General features: G+C 57.5%; 1 protein-coding gene across 6 annotated transcripts in view; it reads right to left on the bottom strand.

Annotated features, from left to right (window-relative positions):
• The window catches only part of LOC135180580 (ankyrin repeat and fibronectin type-III domain-containing protein 1-like), a 250354-nt gene that overhangs the window by 93958 nt on the left and 134270 nt on the right, over positions 1–22126 (bottom strand). For all 6 annotated transcript variants that reach the window (XM_064153127.1, XM_064153126.1, XM_064153129.1 and 3 more), the window contains one exon: positions 3275–3315. In XM_064153127.1, the coding sequence (XP_064009197.1) occupies positions 3275–3315 (41 nt within the window). The remainder of the gene's footprint in view (positions 1–3274; positions 3316–22126) is intronic.

The raw sequence follows: 22126 nt of genomic DNA on the forward strand, positions 1-22126 counted from the left end.
ACAGTCCCTCCCCAGTCTGCCCGGAGGTTTCCTTCAGATATTGAAATGCAGCTCCAAAACCTCCCTGGAGCCTACAGGCTCAACAGCTCCAACTCTCCCAACCTGTTCCCATAGCAGGTTCTCCAGCCCTCTGATCATCTTCATGGCCTCTTCTGGACCTTCTCCATCTGGTCCAGGTCTCTCTTGTGTTTGGGTCCCACAGCTGGCCCCAGACCTGCAGGTGAGCTCTCCCCAGAGCAGAGCAGAGGGGCAGGATCCCCTCTCTCCATCTCTGCCCACCCTGCTTTGGATGCAGCCCAGGCTGCCTTTGGCCTTCTGTGCTGCCAGTGCCCATTGCTGGCTCCTGTCCAGCTTCTTCTCCACCAGCACCCCCAAGTCCTTCTCTGCAGGCCTGCTCTCAACCTCATCAGCCCCCAGCCTGGAACCAATATCAAGTGTTGCCCCAACTCCACTGCAGGAGCCTGCACTTGGTCTTGCTGAGCATTCTGTGTCACTACAGCAGTGTCTCTCCTGACATCTCAAAGTGCCTGGCAAATACCAGCTGCTCCCCCAGGCTCTCTTGACAGGAGCACAGCTCTCAGCAGAGGAGACAGCGTCCAGAGGGAGCAGCAGCAGCAAACCAGGGACACCTTAATTAAAGGCAGGGATCTGAGTCCTGCTCTACTGAGGGGTTATGATTGCTCTTGCTGCCAAAGCTTCCTCCTGGGTTTGAAGAAGATGAGTTGCAGGCAGTGTCTGACACTGAGGAGCAGATCCCTGCCAGGGGGAATCAGCAGGCACAGCAGCCTCTCAGCTCCTTTCAAGACACTTCCAGCCAGCCCTGCCAGGACAGTTATTAGGCAGAAGCATCTGTCCCAGGGGAGTCCATTTCTGTCTCTGAGCATGGTGGCACTGGGGCTCCAGCCAGCAGGTCTTTGATCAGGAAACTGCCTTGGGAAAGCAGGCAAGGGCCCTCTGTCAGGAATTTGGAATTACTGAGTCACAGAATTGTTTGGGTTGGAGAAGGCCTCCAAGCTCATTCAGTCCAACCAGCAACCCAACACCACCACGGCCACCAAACCCTGTCCCCAAGTGCCATGGCCACACTGGGCACTGGTGAGGCCACACCTTGAGCCCTGGGTTCAGTTTTGTGCCTCTCACTCCAAGAAGGACATTGAGGGGCTGGAGCAGGTCCAAAGAAGGGTAACAAAACTGGGGAAGAGTCTGGAGAAGAGGACTGGGGAGGAGCAGCTGAGGGAGGTGGGGGTGTGCAGCCTGGAGAAGAGGAGGCTGAGGGCAGAGCTCATTGCTCTCTGCAGCTCCCTCAGAGGAGGCTGCAGCCAGGTGGGAGTTGGGCTCTGCTCCCTTGTCTCAGGTGAGAGGAGAGGCAGTGGCCTGAAACTGTGCCAGGAGAGGGTAAGGCTGGAGAGGAGGAAAAATGTCTTTACAAGAGTGGTCAGGGACTGGCCTGGGCTGCCCAGGGAGGTGGTGGAGTCCCCAAGCCTGAAGGTGTTGAAGAAACCTGTGGCCATGGCACTTGAGGATAGGGTTTTGTGGCCATGGTGGTTTGGATTGAGGGTTGGACTGGATGATCTTGGAGGCCTTTTTCACTCCAAACAGTTCCATGATTCTGTGAAGCAGCTCTGCAGGAATGCTTCAGAAAGCAGCAATGAGAGAACAAGTCCAGCAGGATGGTGAGTTTTGGAGTTTCCTCAACCCAGTTTCTTCTGAATCCTACAGAAAGATGCACCTCTGAGAACCCTGCACACCAGAGCACTGTCCTACAACCTCAAAACTCCCTGTGGTGGCTTTCTCTGAGTCAAAAAAGGCAAGACTGTAAAGACATTGCACTTTCCCACACAGAGCTGAGCAGCACAAGGTCACTCATGCAGCCTGCTCAGCACAGTTGACCACTGCTCATGGTCAGGTCCAGGGCTAGACCTCTCAGCATGGCTTTTAAGAGAGTTTGCCATTATCCAGACAATGATCATAGACTCATAGAACTGTTACAGCTGGAAAAGACCTACAGCATTCCAGGCTTCTACCTAGCAGCTCCCTGACCACCAGACCATGTCCCGAAGCTCAGCATCTACTCACCTTTTTAACTCCTCCAGGGACGGGGTCTCCACCACCTCCCTAGGCAGCCTGTTCCAGTGCCCCACCACTCCTTCAGTAAAGAAATTCCTCCTAATCCCCAGTCTAAACCTCCCCAAGCACAGCTTGAGGCCATTTGCTCTTGTCCTGTCATTAGCTACCTGGGAGACAAGGCCAATACCAGCCTCACTCCAACCTCCTTTCCAAGGAGCTGCAGAGAGCAATGAGGTCTACCTCGGCGGCCTCTTCTCCAGGCTGCACAGCTCCAGTTGCTCATCTGTTCCTCATCAGCCCTGTTCTCAAAACCCTTCCCCAGCTTGGTTGCCCTTCTCTGGACTTACTCCAGCCCCTCAATGTCTTTCTTATGCTGCAGTGCCCCAAACTGGACACAGCACTTGATGTATGGTCCCACCAGTGCCCAATACAGGGGTTCAGCACGGGTGAGATTCCACCTGCAGTCCTATGTGAGCACCATGATGGCATCAGACACATCCTTCCAGCCAAGAGACAATCTTCCTGCCATGCTGCAGCAAGGTTCTGCCAGCCATGGGTGCAACCACCACCACATGCCTGGGCTGTGGGCACAGCAAGCTCCGCTCATGTCTCCAGGTGGGTCTCAGAGGTCAGCAGCTCTGAGCCCTCTGCTCTCACCAGATCTCCTGGTGACCAACCCAGCCGGCTCAGAGCCTGGTGCTCAGTAACCAGTTGCTCCTGAGGGTGGGCTGCTGGGCAGCCCCTTTGCTCCCAGTCACCAACATGGTGGCTCCAGAGAGCCTCTTCCCCTCCTCTCACCCCTGCGGCTCATAGGTGCAGGGGGACAGAGGTCAGTGTCCAAGCACAGGATCTGGGAGATGTGCTCCAGGAGCAGTCCCTTTGCCTCACACAACTAAACCCTTCCACCCTCCACAGCAGCTCATCTAGCCCGGATCAGGTGGGAAAGGTGGGAAAGGTCACCCCTGCTGTAGCAAGCTTTCAGCCACCAGGTCCCAGCCCTGTCCCTCAGGCTCAGCCAAGCTGTCAGTGATGCCTGCTGAGCTGATGAGATGATTTGCATATGCCCTGGAGCCCACACGCCTGGCAGCCCTTCCACTGTCACCCTCACTTGTGTAATTGCAGCAGCTATTCTGGGACACTGAAGTGTCTAAGCTTAGCAAGCCTCAGAGCCGCCACGCACTTACTCACCACGGCTGCTGCCACTTACTTGGGCTGGTAGAAGTCCTTCTTGTCTGCTGACCCCAGGCTCTGCAAGACACAAAGGACAGGAATGGCTTTAACCCCTTGTGCAAGTGTGGTTAATGAAGAGCTGTGACTGCCAGGGGCCAGCAGGAAAAGGCTCCAGCCTGCGCCTCCTCCTGCCTGGTGGCTGCCTGCAATCACGGCACCGCGGAGCTGTTTGGGATGGAAATCACTCCCAAGAGCATCCCAGCAACCCAATGCCACCATGGCCACCAAACCCTGGCCCCAAGTGCCATGGCCACAGGATTCTTCAACATCTCCAGCCATGGGGACTCCACCACCTCCCTGGCCAGCCTGTGCCACTCTGGGCAGCCCTGACCACTCCAGCAGAAAAGACATTTTTCCTCCTCCCCAACCTAACCCTCCCCTGACACAATTTCAAGCCAGTTCCTCTCCTCTTATCACCTGAGACTAAGGAGCAGAGCCCAACCCCCAGCTGGCTGCAGCCTCCTCTCAGGGAGCTGTAGAGAGCAATGAGCTCTGCCCTCAGCCTCCTCTTCTCCAGGCTGCACACCTCCAGCTCCCTCAGCTGCTGCTCCCCAGCCCTGTTCCCCAGCCCCTTCCCCAGGGTTGAAAGGACAGGGCAGGCAGCTCTGGACCTCCAGCCACTGAACACGCCACAGGCAGAGCCCCCAGCAGCCAGAGATGGAAAACTGGACTCGAGGCAGAGGTGTGGGGATGCCTTAGGTCTGAGGTTCTCCCTTCCCTTGCAGAAGTGTGGTCTCTTGTGTCAGGAGGGAGCCTCTTGGCAGAGAGACTGAGCCACCACAGCTTGCAGAGACCTCCTGGCAGGGCAGGGGGCAGAGCCCAGGCCCACAGCCACTCCCTGGCAGCAGGACCATGACATTCTCCTGCCAAGAAGCTATCAGCCCCCAGGCATGTGGAGGCCTGGGAAGCAGAGGCAGTGCCAGGAGCCAGCGCTTCCCGGAGTGGGAGTGCTGCCAGCTCCGCCGACGGCAGAGTCTAGCAGGAGGCTGAGAGCGACCCGGCCCGGGCTGACGGAGCTCCGGCGGCTCCTGAAAGCCCCCAGCCAGGCTGAGCCTCCCCGCGGGGAGCCTGGGGCTGGTGGGCATCCCACGGACCCGGCTCCGGGTGCCAGGCAGGGCACAGGCAGGAGCACAGGGTCAGCTACATCCACACACATCCCATCCTGGAGCCATCCCTGGCAGAGCCTCCCTGGCAGAGCCTGGCGCCTTGCCCTGCTCCGAGGCCCCGCTTCATGGGCACCAAGGGCGGCAGAGGGACACGCTGCGATCGTCACAGCTGGGGGCAGCACCGGGGCAGACAGACAGAGAGACAGACAGACACTCCAAACCTGGGTGTCAGCACAGCAGCCGCATCGCCAGAGCCCTCTCTTCCTCCTCCTCCTGCTGCTGGGGATGGTCCCGGCCCTTGCGGCTGGCTGGGCTGCGGGCCGGCGGGCAGCGGTGCGGGGGCACCCCGGGCGGGCAGAGGTGCGGGGGCACCCCGGGCGGGCAGCGGCGCGGGGGCACCCCGGGCGGGCAGCGGTGCGGAGGCACCCCGGGCGGGCAGCGGTGCGGGGGCACCCCGGGAGGGCAGCGGCGCGGGGGCACCCCGGGCGGGCAGCGGTGCGGGGGTACCCCGGGTGGGCAGCGGTGCGGGGGCACCCCGGGCGGGCAGCGGTGCGGGGGCACCCCGGGAGGGCAGCGGTGCGGGGGCACCCCGGGCGGGCAGCGGTGCGGGGGCACCCCGGGCGGGCAGCGGTGCGGGGGTACCCCGGGTGGGCAGCGGTGCGGGGCCGCCCCAGCAGCGTGGCCGTGCCCGCGGCGGCAGCAGGCGGTGCCCGCGGGAATCGCGCCGGGGCCCCGGGGCCGCTGTTGTAGTTTGGCTCCGTGGTTGCCAGGCAATGGCAGAGCCGACGCCGAGCAGCGGGGCCGAATGCTAATCAGGGGTGCAGGAGCTCTCAGGGCTGCTGCTCCCCACCAAGCGCCCCCCCGAGCCCACCCAGTGCTGCCAGCCTGGCACGGGAAGCAAGACGGGAGAGGAGCGCCCTGGCTCCTGAGCAGCAGGGATCCGCTGCCACCAGAGCGGCCCCCAGGCCGTGCACAGCCGTGGCTGACCCTCTGGGCAGCGTGGAGGCGGTGGCTGGGCACAGAACGACACAATGCCAGGCTGGAAGGACCCCCAGGGAGCACCTGCTCCAACCTCTCCAGGTCACGGTGCAGTTGAAATGAGCCTGCCCCAGCCTGCCAAGCTGTCTTCTGACTGCCCAGTGCAGGGCACTCCCCTGCTGCCCCTGGCAGAGGATTCCAGTGTCTGGCTGTGCCCATGGGGAACCACTTCCTTCTGGAGTGCAATGGGAATCTCCCCAGCAGTGACTTGTTCCCATCACCTCTTGTCTTTCCCATGGGACTCCTTGGACAAAGGGAGACTCCATCCTCCTGGCAGCAACCCTTGATGCCCTGGCCCATGGTGCTGAGGTCTCCCCCGAGCCTTCCCTCCTCCAGGCACAACCTCAGCTCTCCCAGCTTTTCCTCCTGTGACACCAGTATGAGGAGTACATGGGTCTGGATGCCTCCTGCCCTCCCGTGCATCCCATGGGCACATGAATCACTCCATCACAGAAACACACAGGTTGGCAAAGCCCCTCAGGATCACCAACTCCAACCTAGAACCCTACTCAACAAGATTCACCTTAAACCACAGCCCTCAGCACCACATCCAAATGACCCTTAAACACAGCCAGGCTTGGTGCCTCCAACACCTCCCCGGGCAGCTCATCCAGGCCCTGACCACTCTCTCCGTGAAAAACCTTTTCCTAGTGCCCAATCTAAGCCTCCCCAGCCTCAGCTCGAGGCCATTCCCCCTTCTTCTGTCTCCAATTCCCCGTGACAGGAGCCCAGCAGCAGCCTCTCCACAATGCCCCTTCAGGTAGCTGCAGACAGCAGTGAGATCTCCCCTCACACTAACCATCCCCAGCTCCTTCCCCTCAGTTGTTCCTCATCAGATTTACTCTCCAGGCCCTTCCCCAGCTTCGTTGCCCTCCTCTGGACCCACCCCAGCACCTCCACATCTCTCTTGTATTGCGGTGCCCCAAACTGAACACAGCCCTCAAGGTGTGGCCTCACCAGAGCCGAGTCCAAGGGCACAATCCCCTCCCTGCTCCTGCTGGACACAGCATTTTTAATCCAAGCCAGGATGCCACTGGCCTTCTTGGCTGCCTGGGCACACTGCTGGCTCACATTCAGCTCCTGTCTATTACAACCCCCAGGTCCCCTTCTGCCAGCAGCTCTCCAGCCACACTGCCCCAAGCCTGTAGTGTTTCTTGGTGTTGTTGTGCCCCAGTTGCAGGACCTGGCACTTGGCCTTGTTGAAACTCGTCCCATTAATGTTGGTAGATAGATCTAAGCCTGTCCACGTCCCTCTGAAAAATGTCTGAGCCTTGGCTTCGTGTACAGCTGGCAGTGAACAGTGAGCAGCCCTTTTGGGGTGGGAAGATCTCCTCTCCCATGGACTGATGACCAAGTCAGTGTGCAGAAGCTCCAAGCAAGCCCCACCAGCCAGAGATGGAAGCATCCTCTGGCTCCCCCCAATGCTTCTTCTCCTCTGAGGGGACGAGGAAGAAGCAGGGAGCTTGGAAGGTCTTGAAGATGGGGCTGATGTACCTGGGAAGGAGACCTGCTCTGCTCCCAGAGTTGCTCATCACAGCAAAGCAAGAACCTACAACAAAGCCCCGTGGGGCCAGTGGCCAGAAACCAGAATGGAGCAGTCCAGCACTGCCTCAGAAGGGTGGTGGAGTCTCCAGGCTTGGAGACATCCAACCCCCATCTGGACATGGTCTTGGGTTTCCAGGACAACCCAGGATCACGCCCAGTGTAGGTGATCCTGCCTTGAGCATCCTCCCTTGGGCTGGGATCTCCAGATCTCCTCAACCACTCCGTGCATTCCCGAAGCAGCAGAGACACAACTCCAGCAGGCAGTGCCCAGAGTGAACACCCTGAGCCATGGGACCTGTCCTCCAAGCCCCCAGCAGCTCTGCCAACACCTCCACTCCCTGGGGCACAGCATTCACACAGAATCACAGAAACATTCTGCCTGGAAAAGTCCCCCAGGATCACCACATCCAACCCATACCCCTGCTTTATGAAGTTCACCCTTAAACCATGCCCTCAAGCACCACATCCAAATGACTTTTAACCACACCCAGGGTTGGTGACTCCACCACCTGCCTGGGCAGCTCATTCCAGTGCCTGATCAGGCTCGCTAAGAAAGATGTTTCCCAATGTCCAGTCTAAACCTGGCAGCTTGGGGCCATTGCCTCTTGTTCTGTCATTATTTACCTGTGAGCAGAGACCAGCAGCAGCCTCTCCACAACCTCCTTTCAGGTAGCTGTAGACAGCAACGAGGTCTGCCCTCAGCCTCCTCAGCCCCAGCTGTTTAGCTCAACAGTATTTCCTTGCTTCTTTAAGCTTGACACCTAAAGCCCAAGGAGCTGGTTCCCAAACCAAGGACTGTTTGCAATGAGGTTCACAAGCCACAACAACTTCAGTTCCTTCTGCAACCTGTGCTAGCAGAGATGATGGAGAACTGTGGGGATGGAAGGAGGACTCCCTGAAAACAGCTTTCTCAACACTGCAGAAACAGCACATGGCAAACATGCAGCCATGCAGCCAGAGCCTCCACACAACCACAGCATCACAGAATGTTAAGGCTGGAAGGGACCTGGAAAGATCATCCAGTCCAACCTTCCTGCCAGAGCAGGGCCACCCAGGGCAGGGCACACAGGAACACATCCAGGGGGGTTTGGAAAGTCTCCAGAGAGGGAGACTCCACAACATTTGGGCAGCCTGCTCCAGGGCTCCGTCATCCTCACAGAGAGGAAGTTTCCCCTCCTGATCCTGCAGCACTTCCTCTGCTCCAGCTGGCACTCAGTGCCCCTTGTGCTGTCCTTGGCCACCCCTGAGCAGAGCCTGCTCCAGCCCTGCACATCTTTATCACAGCAATGAGGGCAGCCCTCAGGCTCCTCTGCTCCCAGCTCCAGCTCCCTCAGCCTCACAGGAGATGCTCACTGCTTGCAGCAGCTTTGGGGCTCTGGGATGGACTCTCTCATGCAGGACCTCTTCCAAACTGAGGGGCCCAGAACTGGACACAATATTCCAGAGGTGGCCTCAGCAGGGCAGAGTAGAAGGGGAGAATCTCTGTCAACATGCTCACCACAGCCCTTCACTCAATCTTCCCCTTGGACTCATTCTTCCAACCCCCACCATTCTATGATTCTATGAGTCATAGTTTCACAGATTGCACTGCCTTGGAAGGGACCATCAAAGGTCATCCTGTCCACCCCCCTGCAGGCAGCAGGGGCACCTCCAACCAACACAGGCTGCCCAGGGACACAGCAAAGATGATCTTGAATATCTCCAGGGTGGCCTCAACCACCTCCCTGGGCAGCCTGTGCCAGTCTCTCCCCACCCTCACTGCGTACAACTTTCCTCTGGTGTCCAACCTAACTCTGCCCTGCTCCAGTCTCAAACCATTGCCCTCCCTCATCCTGTCCCTACAGGCCCTTCTGAACAGTCCCTCCTCAGCCTTGCTGTAGCTTCCCTTCAGATACTGAAATGCAGCTCTAAAGTCTCCCTGGAGCCTTCTCATCTCCAGGCTCAGTAGCTCCAACTCTCCCAGCCTGTCCCCATAGCAGAGATGCTCCAAGCTGGGAGCTGGTCCTGTGCAGCATCTTCATCAGTGACACTGATGAGGGCACAGAGTGCCTGCTCAGCAAGTCTGCTGATGACACCAAGCTGGGAGGCTTGGCTGATCCAGCTGCAGGCTGTGAGGCAATCCAGAGAGACCTGGACAGACAGAGCTGGGCACAGAGGAACCAGGTGAAGTTCAACAAGGACAAGTGCAGAGTCCTGCACCTGGGGAGGAATAAAAAACTGCACCGGGACAGGCTGGGAGGTGATCTGCTGGAGAGCAGTCCTGTGGAGAGGGCCCTGGGGGTTCTGGTGGCTAACAAGTTACCCATGGCACAGCAATGTGCCCTTGTGGCCAGAATGCCAATGGGATCCTGGGGTGCATTAGGAAGAGTGTGTCCAGCAGATCAAGGGAGGTTCTCCTCCCCCTCTATTCTGTCCTGCTGAGACCTCATCCTGAGTACTGCCTTCAGTTTTGGGCTCCCCAGTTGAAGAGGGACAGGGATCTGCTGGAGAGGGTCCAGTGGAGGGCTACAAGGATGATGAGGGGACTGGAAGGCATGGCTTATAAGGAGAGGCTGAGGGACCTGGGGCTGCTTAGTCTGGAGAGAAGACGACTTAGAGGGCATTTGATAAATGTTTCTAAGTATCTGAGGGCTGCCAGGAGTAAGGGGACAGGCTCTGCTCACTGCTCCCTGGGCTAGGACAAAGAGCAAGAGATGTAAGTTGCAGCAAAAGAGGTTCTGTCTCAACACAAGGGGGAACTTCTTTACTGTAAGGGTCCCAGAGCACTGAATAGGCTCCCCAGAGAGGCTGTGGAGCCTCCTTCTCTGGAGACTTTCAAGGCCTGTCTGGATGTGTTCCTCTGTGATCTGTGTCAGATAGCATCATCCTGCTCTAGCAGGGGGGTTGGACTCGATGATCTCCTTGGGTCCCTTCCTATCCTGTGTCCTGCGAACCTCTGATCATCTTTGTGGCCTCCTCTGGACCCTCTCCTTTGGGTCCATGTCTCTCTTGTTTTGAGAGCCCCACAGGGGAACTCAGGTGAGGTTTCAGCAGAGCAGAGGGGCAGATTCTAAGCATAGCAATCCCAGTGCCCTCCTGTGTGCCCAGCTGCTGGTGGCTGGTGGATGAGCTTCAAGCAGAGCTGTACGCTGGTGGCTCCACTGCATCGAGGCTGGGGGTGCAGCTAAAATACAATGGCTCAGCTCCCCCAGATCAATCCCAAAGCCCCACAGGCTCCCACCCCGCTGCTGAAGATGCTGCGGAGGCCCTGGCCGTGCCTGGAGGGAGGGAGTGTAGCATCCTCCCGTTCAAAGAGTGCCCTGTGAGCCCTCAGCCCCCCCCTGCAGCGTGAGTCAGCCTCCAGCGGCCCTGCTGTGCTGCTTCTCGCTTGCTCATTTCATTGATGACTCAGGGTTTAGGCAGCACATCCTAAATCCCTTAATGAAATAATGCAGAGAGTCATCTCCATCTGCCTGGATCCTTGAAACAAATCCCCCAAGCCAGCCTTGTGCCCATCTCCACCCTCCCTCTCCTGATGACACTCACAGCCAAGCAGCTGTGGGGGGCATCTGGAGGGGCAGGAGCAGCTTCCCCCATCCATCCCCCCAGTCTCCAGGCTCCTGCTGCCAGCAGGGCCAGCAGGGCCAGCAGGTGAAGATGAGACATCAGGAAGCCATCCTCAGAGCCTAGCAGTGCCCCCAGCACCTCACTACCTTGGTTAGTGCCCTTCAAGCTGGAACTTCCTGCCCTTCTGGGCTCCTCAGTTCAAGAGAGACAGGGGAGAGTCCAACAAAGACTATGAGGATGCTGAAGGGACTGCAACATCTGTGAGGTGAGGAGAGGATGGGAGCCCTGGGGCTGCTGAGCCTGGAGAATAGCAGCCCCATAGGGGACCTTACTGATGTCTGTAAAGATCTGCAGGGTGGAGGGCAAGAAGCAGGGCCAGGCCCTTTGTGGTGGTGTCCTGCAACAGGACAAGGGGCTATGGGCACAAACTGGACCCCAGGGAAGTTCCACCTCAACAGGAGGAGAAACTTGTTTGTTATAATCATAGAAACACAAAATCAGGGTTTTTTTTTTTCTGATGGAAAAGGCCTCCAAACTCATCCAGTCCAACCATCAGCCTGACACCACCATGGCCACTAAACCCTGTCCCCAAGTGCCATGGCCACACCTTTCTTCAACACCTCCAGACATGGGGACTTCACCACCTCCCTGGGCAGCCTGTGCCAGTCCCTGACCACTCTGGCAGCAGAGAAACTCTTCCTAATATCCAATCGGGGTGCTGGAGCCTGGAGCAGGCTGCCCAGAGGGGTTGTGGAGTCTGCTTCTCTGGAGACTTTCAAGCCCCACCTGGATGTGTTCCTGTGTGAGCTGCCCTGGGTGCCCCTGCTGTGGCAGGAGGCTGGACTGGATGATCTCCAGAGCTCCCTTCCAACCCCTTCCACGCTGTGATGCTATGAACCACAGTTTATGATCTTCACTTAGTCTTTGCCAAGCTGGGAGGAGCTGAGCCACCAGGAGTGCCTGAAGTCCCTCCTCAGCTTCACCTCTCAGGCACTAATGAAAACTCTTCTGCAAGTTATTCCAATCACAGCTCTAAGAAGCCAAATTTACCCAAGCCCTACAGGCTGCCAGGTGCTCAAAAACTCAAGGAGATGGAGCACTCTGGGACATGGTCTAATGGCCGTGAAGATGTTGGATAGAAGGTTGGACTTGATGATCTTAGAACCTTAATGATTCCTGGATGCTATCAGCCAGGCTCCTCCTCAGAGCCAGCCCTGCTGCTCCCTGAGCAGCTTTAGCACCACAGAAATGCTGAGACCTATTCTCAGGGCTGTTCTGGAATCCCAAATTCAGCCAAGCCAAGCAGATAACAGGCAGGGGGTTGGGAACAAGGCTGCTTGACAGAGAGCCTGAGGCAGAGGTGTTGTATTATTTACTTCTTCCCTCCAGCAAACATCAATCCTGTTGTTCTTTTCCCTCCCCTAAGTGTTCCAAGCATCATCTCAGCTCATCTTTCTCTGGGCAGTGTCCCTGGGAGAATGAAGTGATCAGCATGGCTGAAGAAGCTCTGTGCAATTATTTAGAGGCTCCACCAAAAATAATCCCCCAGAGACAAGCGGCTGCTGCAGGTGGCAGCTTTCTAAGTCAGCCCAGTAAAATCTGGCTGGGTGACTCCCAGCTTAATCAATGCCCACACAAAGAGAGGAGAACAAAAACGAGGAGGGATGAGGTATTTTTTTTCCCATGCCAGATAAAAGGATGCTGCAATCCAAGCTCTCAGGGCATTGCCTTCTTGCACTGTCCCTGAGCAACCTGCCCATGGCAGGGGGTTGGAACTAGATGATCTTTGAGGTCCTTTCCACCCCAAGCCATTCTGTGGGATCTCTGTGCCTGCCCAAATGGCCACAGTGCCCCTGAGCCAGGTTGCCAAGCCAAGCTGGGTAGGTTCCAGGGGGTGTGGTGAGTAGGTCAAGAGAGGTTCTCCTCCTTCTCTGCTCTGCCCTGCTGAGGCTGCATCTGGAGTACTGTGTCCAGTTCTGCGCTCCCCAGTTCAAGAAGGACATGGAACTGCTTGAGAGTGTCCAGTGCAGAGCCACAAAGTGGATGAAAGGAATGGAACATCTCTGTTCTGAGGAGAGCCTGAGGGAGCTGGGGCTTGGGGCCTGGAGAAAAGGAGTCTGAGGGATGACCTCATTAATGTTTATAAAGATGTGCAGGGTGAGTGCCAGGAGGCAGGAGCCAGCTCTGCTGGGTGGTGCCCAGTGACAGCACAAGGGGCAATGGTGGAAGCCGAGGCACAGGAAGTGCCATGGAAATATGAGGAGGAGTTTCCTCACTGTCAGGGTGACAGAGCCCTGGAGCAGGCTGCCCAGGGGGGTTGTGGAGTCTCCCTCTCTGGAGATACTCAAAACCCACCTGGATGTGTTCCTGTGTGACCTGCTCTGGGTGATCCTGCTCTGGCAGGGGGGCTGGACTGGATGAGCTTTGGAGGTCCCTTCCAGCCCCTGACATGCTGTGATGCTGTGATTTGGGTGCAGGCAGCAGGTGCCTGTCCCTCAGGGCAGGATGGAGTGGAAGTACCAAGGGTGCCGAGCCTGTCCCCACTCATCTCAGCTTCTGGCCCCTGGCTGCTGCTGGTTGGTGCTGTCAGGAGCAGCCTCTCATCAGGCTCGGCAGATCTGCAGCGTGCTGCATTTATGAGTAATCAGAGTTGATGCTTGGCTGTCAGGAGGGGAATGAAACTCAGCCTGGCATGTGAGAGGGCTGCCTGGGAAGAGGAGGAGGAGGAAGGAGATGTCACCCCCAGCTCCAGCCAGCAGCATCTTTCTGAGTACAAATCAACTCACTTCAGCCCAGTCACTCTCCAGCCCCCTGCTCCAGGCACGGGTTTGGCCCAGGGTGCAAGGGGCTGTGGCAGACCTGCCTCCCCCTTCAGACACCAGCAGCCCTGCTGCCTGCCACGGTGCCCTGGCCCTAGCACTGTACCCCTGAGAGCAGCCCTGCCATGGCACTGCCAGCTCCCTGGGCTAATGCAGCCCCGAGTCTGCCCCAGACAAGAATGTGAGGCCAGATCAGACCTCAAATCCCCAAACCTGAATTTCAGGCTGGCTGAACCAGATTGTTCAGCTGAAATCATCATGATAGCTCCTGCCTGGGATGTGGCAGAGCTGCAAAGCAGCTCACGCCCAGGAGGGAGCTCCAGGCCACCCAGCTCTGTGCCTCCAAAGCCCAGCCTGGCCGAGGAGCAGAGCCCTGCCTGCCAGCTGGAGCAGGGGGGCATCAGAGAACATTCCCAGCAGGGGTGCTTGACCAAGGTGAGGTGACATGGCACAACAACATCTGGTGGCAGGGGAGGCAGCAGCACTTCCAGCCCAGGCAGAATCATAGAGACATGGAATTATTTGTGTTGGAAAAGGCCTCTAGGAGCATCCAGTCCAGCCAGCAACCCAATGCCACCATGGCCACCAAACCCTGGCCCCAAGTGCCATGGCCACAGGATTCTTCAACACCTCCAGGCATGGGGACTCCATCACCTCCCTGGGCAGCCTGTGCCACTCTGGGCAGCTCTGACCACTCTGCCAGAAAAGACATTTTTCCTCCTCCCCAACCTAACCCTCCCCTGACACAATTTCAAGCCAGTTCCTCTCCTCTTATCACCTGAGACTAGGGAGCAGAGCTCAACCCCCAGCTGGCTGCAGCCTCCTCTCAGGGAGCTGTAGAGAGCAATGAGCTCTGCCCTCAGCCTCCTCTTCTCCAGGCTGCACACCCCCAGCTCCCTCAGCTGCTTCTCCCCAGCACCTTCTCCAGCTTGAGGAGAAGGTTGCCCTTCTCTGGCTCTGCTCCATGGAGAGCCCTCTGCTCAAGGGAAGGAGGGAGGAAGACACATGCCAGTGGGAAGCAGCAAAGGCCTTGGTCTCTCAGAGACCATTTGGCACAGCTGAGGCACTGGTGGACGTGGGGGGGTGAGCCACCAGCCTTCCTGCAGGCGCCAGCCCCAGCCTCTCACCAGCAGCATCCTGCCTCATCCTGCCTCAGCTACAAAGGCTGCGAGGAGGGGGTGGGCAATTCCCTGCAGACCTGACCCAGCTAGGAGAGGATGCCAATGGCTCCAACATGTTCATTCTTCAGCAGCTAGCTCATCCCAGCCCAGCTCTGGAGCCTGACCCAGATATCACGCTCGCCTGCAAGCAGCACAGACCCTGGGCACGCACACGGGGCAGTGATGTGCATCCAAGCTGGTCTCTCAGGCTGATGGAAGGTGAAAAACCAAGCAGAAAGGCAGAGAAAAGTGCTTTTCACAGAATCACAGCATGTCAGGGGCTGGAAGGGACCTCCAAAGCTCATCCAGTCCAGCACCCCTGCCAGAGCAGGATCACCCAGAGCAGGTCACACAGGAACACATCCAGGTGGGTTTTGAGTATCTCCAGAGAGGGAGACTCCACAGCCCCCCTGGGCAGCCTGCTCCAGGGCTCTGTCACCCTGACAGTGAGGAAACTCCTCCTCATATTTCCATGGCACTTCCTATGCCTCGGCTTCCACCATTGCCCCTTGTGCTGTCACTGGGCATCACCCAGCAGAGCTGGCTCCTGCCTCCTGGCACTCACCTTTACTCTTTATCAGCATTAGCGAGGTCACCTCTCAGTCTCCTCCTCTCCAAGCTCCAAACCCCAGTTCCCTCAGACTCTCCTCATAACAGAGATATTCCATTCCCTTCATCATCTTTGTGGCTCTCTGATGGACTTTCTCAAGCAGTTCCTTGAGATCCTTGAACTGGGCAGCCCAGAACTGGACACAGTATGCCAGATGCAGCCTCAGCAGGGCAGAGCAGAGAAGGAGGAGAACCTCTCTGACCTACTCACCACAGGCATTTGCCTTCTTGGCCACAAGAGCACACTGGGGGGGCCATGCTGGGGGGGGGGGAAGGAGAATCTCAGAATGACAGAACTAACCAGGATGGAAAAGACCTCTGAGATCATCGAGTCCAACCTGTCACCTAACACCCTCTAATCAACTAGACCACAGCACTAAGTGCCTCATTCAGTATCCTCTTAAACACCTCCAGAGACAGTGACTCCACCACCTCCCCAGACAGACCATTCCAATGCCAATCTCTCTGTGAGAACTTCTTCTTAATGTCCAGCCTAAACCTGCCCTGGCACAGCTTGAGGCTGTGTCCTCTCATCCTGTCACTGGGTGCCTGGCAGAAGAGCCCAACCCCACCTGGCCACAACCTCCTTTCAGGTAGCTGTAGAGAGCAATGAGCTCTGCCCTGAGCCTCCTCTTCTGCAGGCTGCACACCCCCAGCTGCCTCAGCCTCTCCTCACAGGGCTGTGCTCCAGGCCCCTCACCTGCCTCAGTGCCCTTCTCTGGACACATTTGGGCACCTCAACACCTTTCTGAAACTGAGTGGGCCCAGAACTGGACACAGGACTCAAGGTGTGGCCTGACCAGTGCTGAGCACAGGGGCACAGAAGCACAGGAGCTGTGCAGAGGAGGTGCACTGAGGGAGGGCAGGGATGGAGCCCTGCAGCCACCCTCCAGCAGGGCAGCTCGGCACACCCTTTGGAACTGGAGGAGCTCGTGGTGTGCTCCAGCAGCTCTCCCCACTGGAGACACCATGAACCTGCCCAGCACAGGGTCCCACATTTCAGAAGCTTCCCTGGTGTCATCCTGACACCTCAGCCTTGCTCAGATGCCAGCCTGACCCCCCCACCTCAGCAGGCCAGGCCAGCCTTGTGTGAGCAGCTGGACACCCCTGTGCCACCAGCTCAGCTTACAAGAGGCTGGATGCTCTTCCCTGGTTGCTCCTCCACCCTCACCTCCAGCACTCAGGAGGGAAGCTACTGGTGTTTCCTAGGGGCTGAAATGAAACCACAGGCCTCATCCTCAGTCAGCCAGGACCCCCAGGAAAGCCATCTCATGGGTTCTCCTGGGCAGCAGCTTGGCTCTCAGGGCCAAACTCCCCCCAGAATCATCACATTCTGCTTCCTCCTCCTCCCTGCAGCACATCCTTGCAGGTGCATCGCACAGAGGAGCAGGGATCTGTGCACCTGTGGCTGCAGGACCACAGGGGAAGGGGGCTAAGCCCCAGTGCCATGCCCCAGTGCCAGCCCTGCTGCCCAGCAGCACTCAGTGACTCCACTCTTCCCGAGATCTTAACAAATCAAACACACACCACTGAGCTGGCAGCAGAAGGAACCCTCACAGCCTCCTCAGCCAGGGTAATGAGGACAGGCTCCTACCAGGAGGAAAAGCAAGGCTGCTAATGAGCATCTGCCAACACCCCTCTACAGACAAATCCACCTGCACTCACCTCTCACTCCCCTGGCGCCGCTCTGCCTTCCCTCACCTTCCCCCCCGACCCCCAACACCTTCTTCAGCATCTCTCAGCCCAGCTTTCCCCAGCCAAGCCTCTGCCCAGTCCATGCTCCCAGGGGGGTGCTGCTCACCCCAAAGCCCATGCAGCTCAACACCAAGGTGCCCCAACTTCAAGAGCTCATCCGGGAAGGGTTTTGTCTCCTGTTGCCCTGCAAAGACAAATCCCTGCTTATATAGAGCCAGGCGTGCAGGCACAGCCCCGCTGGCGAGCAGGTCCTGGCTGCGGACAACCCTCCCCACCCCATGCTGAGGGCTGGCACAGGCTGAGCCCTGAGCTGCTCAGCCCAGCTCCTCTGGGTGACAGAACTCATCACATGGCTAGCAAAACCTTGTGAACCCTGCCAGCTGCACAGCAGCTCCCAGGGACACAGGCACGCAGGGGCGTGGGCACCTTCTCCCTGCGTGGCCATTAATCACACCCTTCATTAGGCAGGTAAGGGCTGGGAGCTGCATGGGAGGAGCAGCAGACAGGGCTGTACAGCTCTGGGAGAGCTTAGAGAGAGGTGGAACCCGGAGAGCAGCCCTGTGGGGAAAGGCCTGGGGCTTGGGGGTGCTGGTGGAGGAGAAGCTGGGCAGGGGCCAGCAATGGGCACTGGCAGCACAGAAGGCCAAGGGCAGCCTGGGCTGCATCTAAAGCAGTGTGAGAGAGCACAAGAGAGACCTGGACCTGATGGGGAGGGTCCAGAGGAGGTAATGAAGGTGATCAGAGGGATGGAGAATCTCTGCTGTGGGCACAGGCTGGGAGAGTTGGGTCTGTTGAGCCTGGAGAGGAGAAGGCTCCACGGAAACCTTAGAGCAGCCTTCCAGTAACTGAAGGGGCCCCACGCAGGTTGGGGAGGGACTTCTGACGAGGGCTGGGAGTGCCAGGATGAAGGACAATGGCTTTGAGCTGGGAGAGGGGAGACTGAGAGTGGAGATGAGGAAGAAACTGTTTGCAGTGAGGGTGGGGAGAGACTGGCACAGGTTGCCCAGGGAGGCTATGGAGCACAGAATGTGATTCTGTGCTCCACAACCTCCCTGGTGGTATTCAAGACCAAACTGGATGTGGTGGAGGACCCATCCCTGAAGACATTCGAGGTCAGTCTTGATGAAGCTCTGAGTTGAGGATGTCCCTGCTGCCTGCAGGAGGCTTGGACAAGATGACCTCTAGAGGTCCCTTCCAAATCAGTGCCTTCTATGACTCTATGATTCCTCTCTCTGGATTGCAGCCTGCAAGCCACCACTTCAGCTCAAAGCACTTTGGGAAGGAGCTGAAGTGGCTGCAGAAGCAGGACCTGGACATGCTGCTATTTATAGCCTGGAGCCCTGAGCACAGGGGAGCTGAGTTTGAGCTGCTGAGAGAACCCAGGGGGGGTTGGATCATGGCTCCTCCAAGGGGCTGTCAGCTGCCTCTTCTCAATGCCTCCCTCAGGCCCTGCCCTGTGTTCTCGAGCAGTGTGCAGGGCTGGAATCTTTGGGCACATCAGCTCCTACAGGTCCATACTGGTCTGTGTTTCATCACTGGGAGAAGAGAAAAAAGGCCAGGAAGAAAAAGGTTGGAAGTGGAGCAGTCATCTCTGAGCTCCCCCGCCAATTCCACCCTGTCCTCCAGCGTGGAGTGGACAGGCTGCAGTGCCAGCCCCTGACACAGCAGCTCTGCCCTTCAACCCAGCTAATTACAGAGCAGGGAGCACAGGGCTTGCTCCATCCCCATTGCATGCTCCACTTAGGCAGCTGCAGCTTCCCAGCACACCCAGCAGCCAGGGCTGGCAAAAACACCACCCCCCTGGGGGCATCCTGCTGGGCACCACAAAGGTGAGGGGCCCCAGCAGAGAACTTCGCCTTGTGTTCACAGACTCTGATCCACCAAGAGCAGCGTGGCACGGAGCAGGTTTGCCACCCACCACCCCACACTTCAACCTGCCTTACTGGAACAGGCTGAGCATAACTGGTGCCAGCTGGAGCTGGGCTGCTGCCTGGCCAGCTAGTCCACCTCTCCTTGGACACAACTCTGCAAGGGTTGATGGTCTGAGCTCAAAGAGGGAGGTTCAGAGTAGAGAGAAGGGAGAAATATTTGATACTGAGGGTGCTGAGAGCCTGCCCCAGGTTGCCCAGAGAGGTTGGAGCTGCCCCATGGCTGGCACTGTTGCAGGTCAGGTTGTGTGGGGCTGTGAGCAACCTGCTCTAGCTGTAGCCGTCCCTGCTGGCTGCAGGGAGGTTGGACTGGGTGAGCTTAGAAGGTCTCTTCCCACTCAAACCAGTCTGGGATTCTGGGATTCTATGTCTTATTATCTCACTCTGCTTTCACCTGCCCTCCAGTACAGGGTCTAGGGTTTCCCCTCTGCTCAGTCTGACAAATAAAAGATGCCTGAGGACATCTCCCTCCCTTCCAGTAGCCTTGTCCCCTTGGTAGGGACAAGCCACCAGGTGCATGTGGACCACGGCATGAGGGTCCCCACAGCAGGATCCTCCACCCCAAATGCTTGAGGTTTGCTGACCTGTGGAAGGCAACACTGGGGGAGGCTTCGTGGAGATGTGGAGGAGGCCTCAGCCCTGGAGACATTCAGGGTTAAACTGGATGGGTCCCTGAGCAACCTGCTCTGGAGGGAGAGATGTCCCTGCTGCCTGCAGGGGAGCTGGGCAAGATGCCCTCTGAGGGTCCCTACTACCACACTGCCCAAGGCAATCTGTGAGTGCATGCCCATGGCCTTTGTCACGTCCCTGAGCCCACCTGCCTGGGTAGAAAAGGGGGAAAGGCACAGGGACAGCCAGACCCTGCCGAGAGACCGCATCAGTATGCTGAGTATTCACAGGGGCTCCAGCCAGCCAACCAGCACTGAATGTCGAGGCCTCAGGCTCCACAGAGCAAGTCCAAGACACACTGCAGTACAAATTGAGTCCATCAGAAAAAGCCCAGAGGGGAAAAATAGATTTTTTTTTTTTTTTTGGAACGTGTTCTCAACCTCATTAATTGGGAAGACAGCCTTGGAAAGGGGGGGGAGGGGGGGAATGCTTCTAGTCCTCCCCGAGTCATTACTCCCTCCCTCGTCAGAGTGTATCATATGAAAGCAGTTATATAAAAGAATAAATTATATTTGGAATGGCAAGAGCCCCAGCAGCAAGCTAGGAGCAGTGATGTTCCCATACAAAGATAGCAGACAGTTATCTGTTCCAAATTTTCCCGCTCTCCCCCGCGCCAAATCCGAATTCACTTCATACCAGCATGGCCGTGGAGACAGGGGGGAACTCCACCCAGCTCCTCTTGGAAGCAGCCAGAACCCACCAAGCCCTCCAGCTCATGTATGGGGCTAGGAAATGAGAGCAGAATGTGCTAGCGAGGAGCGGGGAGACAACAAGGCTGGAGCAGGCTGCGCGGGGTGGGTTGTGCAGCCTCCTGCTCTGGAGATAGTCAAGACCTGCGTCCAGCTCTGTGCCCCCAGTTCAAGAAGGAACTGAGTGAACTGCTTGAGAGAGCCCAGCACAGAGCCATGTGCACCTCATGGAACATCTCTCTTGTGAGGAGAGCCTGAGGAAGCTGGAGCTGCAGAGCTAGAAGAGGAGACTGAGAGGTGTCCTCATTCGTGTTGATAAAGATGCACAGGTGAGTGCCAGCAGGCAGGAGCCAGCTCTGCTGGGTGATGCCATATGCCAGGACAAAGGACAAGGGGTGGAAGTTGAGGCATAGAAAGCTCCATGTAAATGTGAGGAGGAATTTTTTCCCTGTGAGAGTGACAGAGCCCTGGAGCAGGCTGCCCAGGGCAGGTGTGGAGTCTCCCTCTCTGGAGATACTCAAAACCCACCTGGATGTGTTCCTGTGTGACCTGCTCTGGGTGACCCTGCTCTGTCAGAGGGGGTTGGACTGGATGAGCTTTGGAGGTCCCCTCCAGCCCCTGGCATTCTGTGATGCTGTGACGAGAGCCACAAGCCCCACGGCAGGAGGCACCAGGAGGTGCCTGAGGGAGGCTCTGCCCGCAGGGACAGTTGAGCTCACACAATCACCGAAGCAGCCAGGTTGGCAAAGCCCCTCAGGATCACCAACTCCAACCTAGCACCCTGCTCTATAAGACTCACCTTAAACCACAGCCCTCAGCACCACATCCAAATGACCCTTAAACACAGCCAGGGTTGGTGCCTCCAACACCTCCCTGGGCAGCTCACCCAGGCCCTGACCACTCTCTCCCTGCCAAACTTCTTCCTAGTGTCCAATCTCCCCAGCATCGGTTCCAGGCCATTTCCTCTTCTTCTGTCCCAATTACCTGTCAGAAGAGACCAGCAGCAGCCTCTCCACAACACCCCTCCAGGCAGCTGTGGACAGCAGTGAGGTCTCCCCTCAGCCTCCTCTTCCTCAAATTAACCATCCCCAGCTCCCTCAGTTGCTCCTCATCAGATTTGCTCTCCAGGCCCTTCACCCAGAGCAACAAGAGGTGGGAGGAAGATCTCTGTGTGCAGACATGGCAGATTCTGCAGGGGAAAAAGCCACCTCAGGACCTCAGCGTCAAGTTTAGGGTTTGGTTTCTGTCCTGCTGTTTGTTCAGGCTCATGTTCCTTGGCTGGAGCTAGCAAACCAGGGATTTTCTGCATGAGGTTTCCTTCCAGTTGGCCAAGGAGCAGGGTTGGACTAAATGACCTTTGGAGGTCCCTTCCAAGCCCCTCTGTTCTATGACTCTCTGATGGTTTAGAGGCAGCTCTTCAGGAGCCCAAGGCTTGATGCAGGCTTCTCTTATCCTGCTTCAGTCCTATGATTCATAGAATCATGGAATTGTTTGGGTTGGAAAAGCTCTCCAAGATGATCCAGTCCAACCAGCAACCCAACACCACCGTGGCCACTAAACCATGGCCCCAGTTGAACACCTCCAGGGATGAGGACTCCATCGCCTCCCTGGGCAGCCTGTGCCAGTCCCTGACCACTCTGACAGCAAAGACACTTCTCTTCCTCTCCAACCTAACCCTCCCTTGGCACAATTTCAGGCCTTTGTCACTCCTTCTGTCACCTGAGACTAGGGAGCAGAGTCCAACTTCCACCTCACTCCAGCTCCTTCCAGGGAGCTGTGGAGAGCAATGAGGTCTCCTCTCAGCCTTCTCTTCACCAGTCCAAACAGCCTCAGCTTCCCCAGCCTTTAATAGCAACCTTCCAGAAACCTCCTCTGCTCCTATGCTGAGATCATGATGAGCACCAGCAGTAGCTGGAAGACAGCTGGCAGCCAGCAGTGACCTGTCCAAGCCATGGGGATAGAAGCAGAGACAAACCAGGTCAGCAAAGTGTCTCCAGCCAAGCCAGACAGTGACTAAGAGATGGC

Source organism: Pogoniulus pusillus, chromosome 13 (genome assembly GCF_015220805.1).
Source record: "Pogoniulus pusillus isolate bPogPus1 chromosome 13, bPogPus1.pri, whole genome shotgun sequence".
Taxonomy (NCBI): Eukaryota; Metazoa; Chordata; class Aves; order Piciformes; family Lybiidae; genus Pogoniulus; species Pogoniulus pusillus.